At 47.9% G+C, this 11237-nt stretch overlaps 1 protein-coding gene across 1 annotated transcript in view; it reads right to left on the bottom strand.

Annotated features, from left to right (window-relative positions):
- The window catches only part of TMEM135 (transmembrane protein 135), a 140936-nt gene extending 134575 nt beyond the window's left edge, over nucleotides 1–6361 (bottom strand). The window contains exon 1 of the mRNA XM_088534984.1: nucleotides 6210–6361. Coding sequence (XP_088391110.1) covers nucleotides 6210–6350 — 141 coding nt within the window. The 5' untranslated portion in view covers nucleotides 6351–6361. The remainder of the gene's footprint in view (nucleotides 1–6209) is intronic.
- Between the last annotated feature and the right edge of the window lie 4876 nt (nucleotides 6362–11237).

Genomic DNA, 11237 nt, shown 5'->3' on the forward strand with positions numbered 1-11237 from the left:
TCATTGGGAATTTAGGGGCAGGAAAGAAGCATATTCTCTACTACTTCTTCCCCATGAAAAATAATGAACGAGAGTACTCGTGTACTCCTTGAATGACATCTAAATTGCATTCAATTTGACAACCTCATTACATTGTAGCCCATCTTTGTCATTTCTCACTTATACGCCTGAAGGGCCATTTTTCATTCCCCTTGAAATGTCTAACTCAGCATAATTTTCCGCAATTTCTGTTTTAACTCTGATATTCTTGCACCGTAAAACACAGCTGAAACAACAGATTTATGTTTCGTTGACAGCCCTCTTAACCGCTTTTCCTGGTTTCTCATATTTATAGTGCCCTTATTAGGATGTCTGTTGAGTCATAGACAGTTCAGGCCTTCCCTTTTTTCCCCCTGTTTACAATGGAAGCTGCAGGTCATTCCTTGCATTTGGAGCATAAATTCTTTAGTCCAGCTAAATCAACCGATTCTTTTAAAGTTTTTCAAACTTTTTGTAACATAAACATCTTAATAAAAGACTTTTTTGGTTTATTTTTAAATTTATAGAGAACTATGAAGATTTTTACTGGTCTGTCCTCAAAGCCAACTGTAGAGAACACCTACGGCCTGGAGTGAAGACATGATTAAGGTATGAACCTTGTTACCATTTTTAAGCTGTTCATGGTCACATTTAAGCTGCCTTCCAGAAGGATCTGAAGGCAAGGGACACGCTGAAGGGCACTGCATGCCACTCATAACACAGCACAGAGATACAGGACACCACAGAGTAAGAAGACAATCAGACACCCCAGCACAACCCGGCTACAGTGCTACTGCTACAGCAATCCCACACGGCAGGTACTGACAGCAGCCACACTTCTTGATGGTCTAGGTCCATACTGACATAAAGAACTAACAAGGACTAACGTCGTTCTTAATCTCCCTACGCTACCTCCAAATACCTAATGGTCCACAGCACGCTCAAAAAAAGGGATGTGACCAGGTTTTAATACAACCAGGAATTATGGACCGTTTCAGAACACAACCAGGACAGCAGCGCCTTCTCACGCATCTTAGGCACACTGTGGCTGTCTCTGCTGACAGAGAAAACAGGATGGTTTGGGTGGGAGCTTCTTCCTTCATTTTGCTCAGCACCAATCCATATAGCTCTTAAAGAAAACAACTGTAGAAGCAGCCAGCCTGAAACAGCAAAGATAAGGTCCTGTCTTCAGTCACTTGGTCCACTGGCCTTGGGGTTGATCTCCAGCTACAATTAAGTGACACCAGTCAAGCTATAAATTGCACTTTAGTTCTGTCCCACCTTGATCTTTGGCTAAGTCATCCACCCAATAACTTTTGAAATTATTCATTAGCCCTGTAATTATGGTTCGCTGTTGTTATTGCCTCTTGTTGATCAGTGACTATGCTTCAAGGCAATCAGTCAGCTGCCATGCACAAGACTAACTGGCCCATGCTGTTACTATTATCAATTTCCCTCCCGTGTCTATACAGGAAGACAAGAAAAAAAAATAAATCTTATACATTTGCAGCAATGTATCTTTAGTAATATTAGAGAAAATGCTGCCCTGGGGGACTTACAAAATAAATAATATAGCTTAAGATAACATGCACATTTAATGGTCTAACAGTGCCAAAAAAGGTATCAGCATTGGAATGCTAAGTAGGAAAACACTTTTGAAGTGATTGGCATTTAAGAAACTGAAAACCATTACAAATCAAGTGAGCCTCGAAGATCGTTAAAGACGGTGGAATAGCAAACTTTGCAGGCACTGCCCAATAGCTGATGGAACAATCCCTGCTCCTGAAGACGAGCCAAGCAGAGCAGCTGGCATCCTTGCTGCTGTAAATTCCTCCCTGCCAGCACATGGGTCTTGGAGAAAAATACCTGGAATTAAAGCCAGGAGCAAGCTAACAGTTAATCAGCGTAGAGCACTAAGGGAACAGTTCTCTTTATTTAGCAGTAAAGACGAACGGGACGAAGGAAAGGCATGAGCTGTTGGGTGGGAAAGAGAACAACACGAGGGGTGATGGTTGAGGACTGAGAAGACTCTGCTTAAGGACAGAAAGCCAGAACAGATGTTGGCTTGGGTGGGGGAAGAGCCTGGCTTGAATCCCATCCAGTTTCACACAGCTGGGCTTTTGCACCACACAAGTCTCCCAGTTGCCCAAAGAACAGATTTGTCACTAGATACTTTGCTACCCAAGTGGTGCTGAGTCCAGTAAAGTATATTCCCTGATTCCTTAAGTACTGAAAGGAGCTGAAATTGCCCTGATTAAAACTAGTAATCAGGACAGACAACACGTCAAGCGGTGAAGGGCAGCCATCATCTCCAGCAGCACAGATTTCTTAGACAAAATATCTAGAAAAGACTGGACCATGCCCTCAAAAAAAAAAAATATCATCCATGAGTAACTACAAAATGGTTGAGGTTGGAAGGCACCTCTAGCGATCGTCTAGTCCAACCCCCTGCTCCAGTAGGGACACCCAGAGCACGGGGCACAGGGTGGCATCCAAGTGGGTTTGGAAGATCTCCAGAGAAGGAGACTCCACAACCTCTCTGGGCAGCCTGTGCCAGGGCTCTGTCACCCTCACAGGAAAGAAGTTCTTCCTCATATGGAAATGAAATTTCCTGTGCTTTGATTTGTATCCATGAGTAAAAGCTATATTTTTTTTTATGAAGACTGCAACAAGCAGTCTTCATAAAGACTGCATCAGGCTGCTCTCAATGCTAGAACATCTAGGGATTTAGGAGTTGCAGATGCAAACTATAAAAGATGCCTTAGGAACAAGAGGTGACTTCCAGTGCTTCTGAGCCCACAAATAAGGAACATGGGTTTCCTCTCTTCAGTTTACTGACATAGCCCTGCCAGAGCCTCAAGCTCGCCCGTTGGGATGGTCACCTCTAGCACTGTGGAGTCGCAGCCTCAAGGATTAAATGCTTGATGTTGACAGCCCTTGCTGTTCTTGAGGTTTTACTGATAGCATGTGAAGAAGTGCTGATAGCCTCTAAAGAAGCATCTGAATCAGAATGAGAATAAAGTTAGAAACTCCTTCAGCATCTTTCTTACAAGAGGATCCTATACCATTTCAACTTCCAATATTGCCAGTTTATTTTCACCTATTGATTCTAATTCATTTTCACACAAGCTTCTGCGAGAGGAAACTGTTTTGATCTACTTCCCTTTGTCCTCCGCTTGCGGCAGCAGCAGTAGCAAACAAGGAGAAGCCATTTTACAATGTTGGAAGAGAAAAATTAAGTGCAATTTTTTGATGTTTACTACAAAAAAGACCAGCACTAAGTAGTACTAGAAACATTCCGAAAAAATCATCCAATTACATGGATCTAAAACTATACAAAACGACTAAATGTTTGTGCTACGTGCTATGAAATTCCATTCACAAATGGAAGTCTTTCAAACACAGCTTTAAGTCCTATAAAGAACTGCATTAGTGACCATTAATTCAGGAGTGTTCTTTCCCTGCCAAGCTACTTAATGTGTGAGGCTTCCCACTTCCTCCTCTGCTGCCCCTCACACACCCTTTCACTCTCTCGCATCCATCAAATCCCTCTTACCAGTCATTCAGCTCATTAATGCGGCTGAAAATTAACCCAGCTGAAGAAAAGGAGAGTCTGGTAACCTATTTTGGGTTAATGAATTAATCGATTCTGCACAAGGGGAGTCACAACAATGTCCAAGACCACCACAAAGGACGAGTACAGTTATGTGGCTCTGAGAAACACAAGGCAAGTGGTTTCTCTCTCTTCAGGGGCACCAAGATGTAGACCAGATCAGCTATTCATGAAATCAGGTTTAAAGTACTCAAGTAAATTGAATATAGTCAACAAAAATTTAAGGAAATTAAACACTCTAAACAAGACAGCATGAAAATCTATGCAGACATTATACAGTGCAGCAAGACACTGACTGGTTGAAAAACTTCTCATTCTGCCTTCAATTTGTCACCTGATTTAGCTGTTTATGGGGGCAAAATGTAAAACAGAGCAAACTATTTTTGGATATATATGTGTGTGTATTTATGTATATAGATATATATGTGTGCATATACACACACACTTTTTTGAAAGAAAAAGAGAGAACTTTCTTCCTCACCCACAATTCCACAATTGAGCGAGCTACAAGAAGGTAAAAATAGCCACTTAGCAGGCTTGATCATTGAGAAAAATTCATCCAGCAATGCCCTCGCTTTGATTTAATGACAGTACTGTTTAAGCTGCTTTAACTCGAGCAGATCTGACAGACTGTCATCACCCTGGTGGCTCATTGCATGCCCGCTCTCTCGTGGTAGTGGTATTTACACACCTGCACACTAAACTGGATATTCACCTAGATCCAAAGGATAAATAGCTGGGGGGAAAGAAAAGGGGAGTGGAGGGGAAAGCTGGAGAGGGGAGATGTTTTTTCCAGTTGTATCCGTTTCCCAACCCAGCTCACTGTGTGCTCATACAAACTGCTGCTACTTCAGTTTGTGCCAGTCCAGTATAAAAGTTCGGCTAGCCAGGACAGCTGCAAAGTCCACCCTGCCACAGAAGTTGTTACTCATCCACTCCTTAGCACGCAGCCCTGTCATGTCCCAGTGCTCACTCCAGGCACACTTCAATCGGAGCCTCGGCTGCACCGGGCCTGCTGCCGCCCTCCTCCTTCCCCTGCCCTTCGCCACGGGCCGAGCGCCCTGCGGCACCAGCGCTGGTGCAGAACTGAGTAGGACAAACCCCTTTTCTCTCACACTTAGTTTGCAGCCAGCTCAGTATCCAGGGCATTGCTCACTCTTCCAAGCACAGGTACTAACCCAGGAGAAACATGCAGGTGGGGAAGAAGGAAGCGCTCACCTGACCTGCAGCAATTCCAATTTCGTCAGCTTCCAGGATATGTTTACACAGATGGATACAAACGGATGCAAGCTCCTCTACCTACACCCTGCTTTGCTGGAAGGCAGCCATCTGCAACCGCGGTGATATAACCACGTCTAGCAGCATGCTCAGATACCTCACCTGTAGGATTCCCTCAGATTACTTATCCTTAACCTTACCCTTAAGGTTATACCCTTAACCTTAAATTTTTTTTCAGTCTAGTTTCTTCAATATTCAGTGCAGTGTCCCTGGGTAGTCCACTGATTACCAAGATTTTTATTTCCCCATGATGGCAACATTATTATTCCTCCTGCTAAAGGCACAGCGCTAGTCTCCGAGGCAGACATTTAAGAAGGCTTTTTTGTTCCTATTTGATAGGTACTGACAAATTAGGACAATAAGGTGAACAGACCATGCCCACGCTCTCTTCCCCAGGCAGACACATCCTCCCCTGGTAGTGCCAGGCCAGCAGACCCTCCGGCAGCCCTCTTGCCCTCCTCCCCTTGCCCGGAGGGGGTTATGCACATGCACACACCCCCCACATCCCTTCCCTTTGAGCACCAGGATCTCCCTCAGACCATCCAAGCTCCTCCCCGAGCCAAGTCCTCCTACCCCAGCACCAATCACACCCGTCCTCTCCCAGACCAGGCTCCCCACTACACATCTGCTCTCCCCTCCAAGCCAGGCTGCCCCTTGACATCCTTCCCATCCTCCCTCTCCCAAAATCCTTCCTCCCTTTCCCTCCACCTCAACAGCCCTCACAGCCTTCTCCCCTCACCCGTCGTGTCCTTCCTCATTAACCCAAGCCAGGCTCCCCCAGTCTCCTATCCCTTGCGCCCTTCTGCAGGCCAGGCCTGACAACTCCCATATCACAGAATCACAGAACGGTTGCGGTTGGAAGGGACCTCCAGAGATCATCTAGTCCAGCCCCCTGCTCCAGCAGGGACACATGCTCAAGCAGCCAGGATATCCTCCTGCCTTTTCCCTGCCAAACCCACGCCAGGCCCCTCTCATCCCTCCTGCCCTTACCCACCCCCCCCCCACAATATCTCTCCTGTCCTTAGCCCACCACGTCCCTCCTGCCCTTATCCTCCTCCCCACCAGTCCACAACTTGCCATCCCTCCTGCCCTTCCTCAGCCCCACACCACCAACCTCCCTCATGTCCCCCTGCCCTCCCTCTACTCTGCCAGCCCACATCCCTCCTGCTCTCTCCCCCATGTCCCCCCACCACATCCCTCCCATTTCTTCCTCCCCACGTCCCTCCTGTCCTGCCACCCCCCGTGCCCTTCCTGTCCCCTCCGCCGCAGCCCGCCCCTCTCTCCGGCCGCCCCGACCCACCACGTAGAGGGTGCCGTAGATGCGCAGGGACTCCGCGAGCGCGCTCTGCGTGACGTGCAGCGCGGCCTGCGCGCAGCGCGGCTGCCAGGTGTGCCCGATCTCGTAGCAGCTGTGGGGGATGGACTTGCTCAGCGCCGCCATCTTGACGTGTCTGTGTGGTGCTGGGGGGGGGGGGGCGCGCGCTCCCGCCGCGCCGCGGCCGCTGCGGGGAAAGGTCGCGCGGGGCGGGGAGCGCGCGCCCGCGGGGTTACTCGCGGGCAACTCCCCCCCCCCCCGCGCCTCGCGTGACGCGCGCAGCCAATCCGCGGCCGCGGGGGGCGGGCACGTGGCTGGGGAGGCGGGGGGTGCTCGTGGCGGCCGCTGAGGCCGTTAGAGCCGTTGGTGCCGCCGCTGCGGAGGGTTCCTCGGCGCTGCCCTCGGTTATTCTCGTGGCAGATGGTGCTTTCGCCGCGCGTAGCTCGCGGCTCTTTCTGCGCGTTTCGACACCTCCCGCCCCCGCTGGCGGAGCGGCGGCGCCCCGAGCTAACGGTGTGGGGAGGCCGGAGTGGCGCCGTGAAAAGGCCTGAGCTCCGCCGAACGCCGAGCTCGGGGCTGCGAGGGGGGAAGGAAGCGGCGCAGCCGCCGCTGAGAGCAACCCAAGCTCCGCTCGCGCGTCTCAGGGCAAGGAAGGGCGGCCAAGTGCAAGGAGGGCTTGGGGAGCAGCGCTTCGGTGATGCACCTCGGGACACCCCCAGCTTGTCTACAGCATGTCTTGTGTATAGCACAAAGGCCTTTTAGCACAGGAGAGTGGAAAAAAAAAAAAAAAAGGCAGAGAAAATGACCAAGGAGGTGGGAGAAGCTGCCTTATGAGGAGAAACGAGGCAAGTCGATTCTCTGTGGTTGGGAGAGAAGTTTGGGGGTAATGTGATGGTGGCTTGCAAAATCGTGAAGGCAGTGATAGATTACATAGCCACAGTTCAACTTCTCTCAAGAAACCAGTTGCAAAACTGGCACTGGGGTCCAGCTTGACATATTATTATTAGCCCAAAGGTGCCTGGACCCTACAGTTTTACATTGTGCTTCTGTTGAGTAACAGTTTGCAAGTGCTCAGTTCAGAAGGAGCGAGCCTGCTCTGTGCAGAAGTCCAGCCAGGAAAGGTTATTTCAAGAACTTCCCTGGAGACAGATGTATCCCCCAAGACAAATAGGAAGCAAAGCGAATGATGAGCAAACTACCCTGCAAATGAATAGAGGCTTGGAATAGTTCCTTTACAGCGTGCCTGCAAGTTTTTCTACAGATACTGTAGCTGATGTTGTAGCACTCCGTTAGGGAGTACTCTGCGGGCAGCAAAGGCGGCCACTGCTAAGATAGAGATTCTGGCTCTCGCATCTGCATGTTTTGGCTTTGAGACTGCTCTGGGCTTACAGCTCACTTGCTGCCTTGTGCTTGTGGGCAGGGAGTTATGGCGAGCACAGTGCTAATGCACGAGCTAATAATTTTGCCTCTGACACACATTCCCACACACAGTCCTAAGAGGACATGCCTTGCACTGTGTGATAAGTTAAAGAAAATGCCTACTGCTAAAGGAGGACCCAAGCAAAGATTCTGTTCATTACTCCAGCAGCCCTGATTTGGCTGAAAAGCCTGCTTGGAGCTGGAGACTTTCAGATCTCTGTTGCTGGGCTGGCCAAGCGAGCCCAACTGAGCACGAGTGAAGGAGACACAGGCCTGACCTGACCTTCCTCCAGGCACTGGGCCTGGAGTGTTGCAAGGCCCTATTCTGGGAAGAAGCCCTGGGGTAAAGCAGCATAGAATTGCAGCTGGTAACCCATTGGATGCCCTCCCAGGCATCCATGGCCATTGAAGGAACTTTCCCTTTATTGGAACTGGGATGAAACAATTTCAGAGTAGGAAAGAGTCACTTGAACCTAGGAACATGTTGAGCACCTTTGCTTTTATCCCCTTTCTGAGATTTTTCAGGATGTAACTTGGTCGCATGAATAAGGCTGCATACTGGGAACAGCAGGCCAAATAGAAGGCAGCCAGGGATCAGTCCCTCGGTGCTGGGCCAAGGTGGTTTACACTGTTCAGGACTAGTCAGTATGCCTTGGAGAGAGTTACTCAGAGTAGTCCCAAAAACCAAGCCAGAGAGTGAGCTAATGCTGCACAGCGTGTGTGACTGGGCAGCCGTATGCTCAAGGGTGCTTCCTGCTCCCTGCTTACACTGACAGATAGACTCAGATATTCTCTGAATAACAACTGAGGCTGACAGAAAGTTCCAAAATAAACGTGAGCCTTGTTCAGCCAAGACAGCCACGATATCCCAGTTCCTGTAGCTCATGCCGCAGAAAGGAGTGATGTGGCCAGCATCTCCTGACTGCATTAGGCTTCTCGGTCCTGTTGCCTTGCAGCTGGGATCGAGATTCCCGGAATGCAGCTTGCAGCACAAGTCCCTGGTGAACCTCAGATTTGGACCCTCACTCTTGAGCAAGAGCCCATAGCTGTCCCAGCACTGCAGTCCGCCAGCTTGTACTGATGAAAACCGACGAAATGGGGGATCAGATGCCTGGGGGCATGTGCTGAATGGAGAAGTGCCTGTTTTTCCAGGTTTCGGTGCATCTGGCAGTCTCAGAGCAGTCTCTGCTAATATCTTCAGCATCTGCCAAATCCAATATCTGTAAGTGAAGCTATGCATCTCTCAGCCTGTGTTGGTAGCTAGAGGAGAGAAGAATTCTGCGTTCCTGGGGTGCAGGTTGAAGTGTTAGGAAGTTGGGAATCCAAGGTAGAGCTAATTGGAACAAAATTAAACAAAAAAAAAAAGGCACTGGAAATAGGATGAACAAGGAGCTTCACGTTTTGCATTCCAGCTGCATTGGGATCTGGTAATTCTTCTGTCTAAATATCTTTAAATATCAGATCAATTTGGAAACATTTTAACTCGGAAAAAAAATGCAATGCTTTGCCCTCTGTGTTTTCTTATATTGCTTTCCAACTCATGTGCTTTTTCTGCCATGTATTTGTTTTCTCCCTTGGGATAGGTGATCCAGCCTTTCATGGCTACACACGCTGCTCTAAGCGCCTAACCTGCACTTCTGGAAGTAACTCTTGTCTGATAAGAACTGCACTTTCCAGCAGAATGTTTCTGCCATCACTTCTTTTCCTTCTTTGCTCATTCATTCTTTCTTACTGCTTTTCTCCTCCATTTTCTTACTGTGTTTTTTAGAGCTGTACGAAATCATGACAAAGTTATTGTATGACTAAAAATGTTAAGAATCAAATTAATCCTTTATTTTGTACTGCAAAGGTACCATGCCTTTGTGCACAGCACCTTATACTTCCTTCAGTAAGCTGCATAGTAACTTAAAGATGCTGCCAAGCTGGATGTTGTCCCGGGAATTGTCAGCATGTGGCCAGGGAATCTATTAAAAAATAGCACATTTCAGCCTTTGATAAAGCCTGGAGTTTTAGGCCTTTACGAATGTGTCTAGGGATAGTCAACTTCAATCCCCATTTCTTCTCAAGATCAGGGGCTAATAGCAAGTTCAGCTCATTATTTTCCTTACAGAAGTAAATCACAAGTTTACAGCACAGATTCCCTTTGTGTTTATTTCTGCGCTTTGAAAGGGCTGTCTAGAATGGCAGTGAATGGCCATAAACTGACCTGTTTGATTCTTTGGTGATTTGTTTTGTCTTGTTGGTTTTATTTTTATCCAAGCAAAGAGGACCCTTTAACAACTACATTATATGAAGAGGGAGTTTTTTTAGTGACTTACAATCATGAATGTTACTAGGGTTTTTTTTTTTTTTTTTTTTTTTTTTTTTTTTTTAGCAGGGAATAATCTTAAAATACCCTTGTTTGCTGATATTTTAAGGTAAGAGAATTATCTGGAAGCTTTCCCATTTTCCAGATAAAATAATTTCCAAAATAAATATGGGATGGGATTTGGGATAATGCCATGTGAACATTTTGATTCACATAGTAATATTCTCCAGTTAATAAAATCTGGATTTTTTTCCAGGAATAAATTTTGTCTTCTTTCTTAGAGAGGTACCAAGGCCTACACCAAGAAACCAAGGTCATAACCACGTTGGCTTTGCAACCCCAACTAGCACATGACAAGCTAAGCCATATTCAGGCTATTGGTTTCAGTGGATTTTTGCCTTACGGGTATTTGGCCTATGGTGCTGTTGTTTCTGGAGACTCTGGGAGTTACTCATTCTAAATCAGGTGATAGAATTGTCCGTTAAAGGCTAAATTAAGTGTTTGGATTCAACACTAAGAAAAGGAGAAAGGGCATGGGCCCACCATGCCACGAACAGCCCTAGACAGGAACTGTGATCTGGATGAAGTAGCTGTTTCTCCATTTCTTTCTTGTGTTTCAGGTAAATACATTCTGCACCTCCGTGAAAATGCAACATCACGTCTTGCATGACATGGATATGTCTGTCTACTCCCATGCCCTTGCCCACGTAATCAAGGCCAATTCTTACCTTCCCTTGGCTGAAACCTCCACATCCACCACCAAGGAATAAAATTTTATGATGGAAAATTGTGTGCTGCCAAAACATACGTGTACCCACCCTCCCTGCAACCGCAGTGCTGCCTCTGCAACTCGTGTCCTGCCATCGCCCCTTCTTGGCATTCACCCAGCTGAGCAGTTGGAAACTACCTGTCCCACGTAGCTTCAGCACCTTCATTTCCCCAGGCCAGGTGGGGGCAGCAGCCCTGGCCGTGCGGACAGGGTTCCCTTCCCGACTGCCCGCCCGTGGCCTGCACTTGCTCTGCCCGGCCTTGCCGCCAGCGCAGCCGCCACAGCTCACGCCTGCGCCTCTGCTTCTCCTGTCTGCACTGCCTGTCCATTAATTCACTCTCCAGCTACTTCAGGACCTCTGCAATGAGTTGTGAGACAAACACACTGCAGCAGGAGCTGGCTCTGAGTCCAGTCGTTGCTATTTGCCCCCAGAAGCAGTGATCTGTTCCTGGATGTTTTATCAGTAGAATAGATATCACCGCTTTCCCAAAGCAGGAGAGAAAAAAGGCAGGAATGC

The sequence above is a fragment of the Tinamus guttatus genome, unplaced genomic scaffold, assembly GCF_059628265.1.
Source record: "Tinamus guttatus ecotype Peru unplaced genomic scaffold, ASM5962826v1 Tinamus_guttatus_pri_ptg000602l, whole genome shotgun sequence".
Taxonomy (NCBI): domain Eukaryota; kingdom Metazoa; phylum Chordata; class Aves; order Tinamiformes; family Tinamidae; genus Tinamus; species Tinamus guttatus.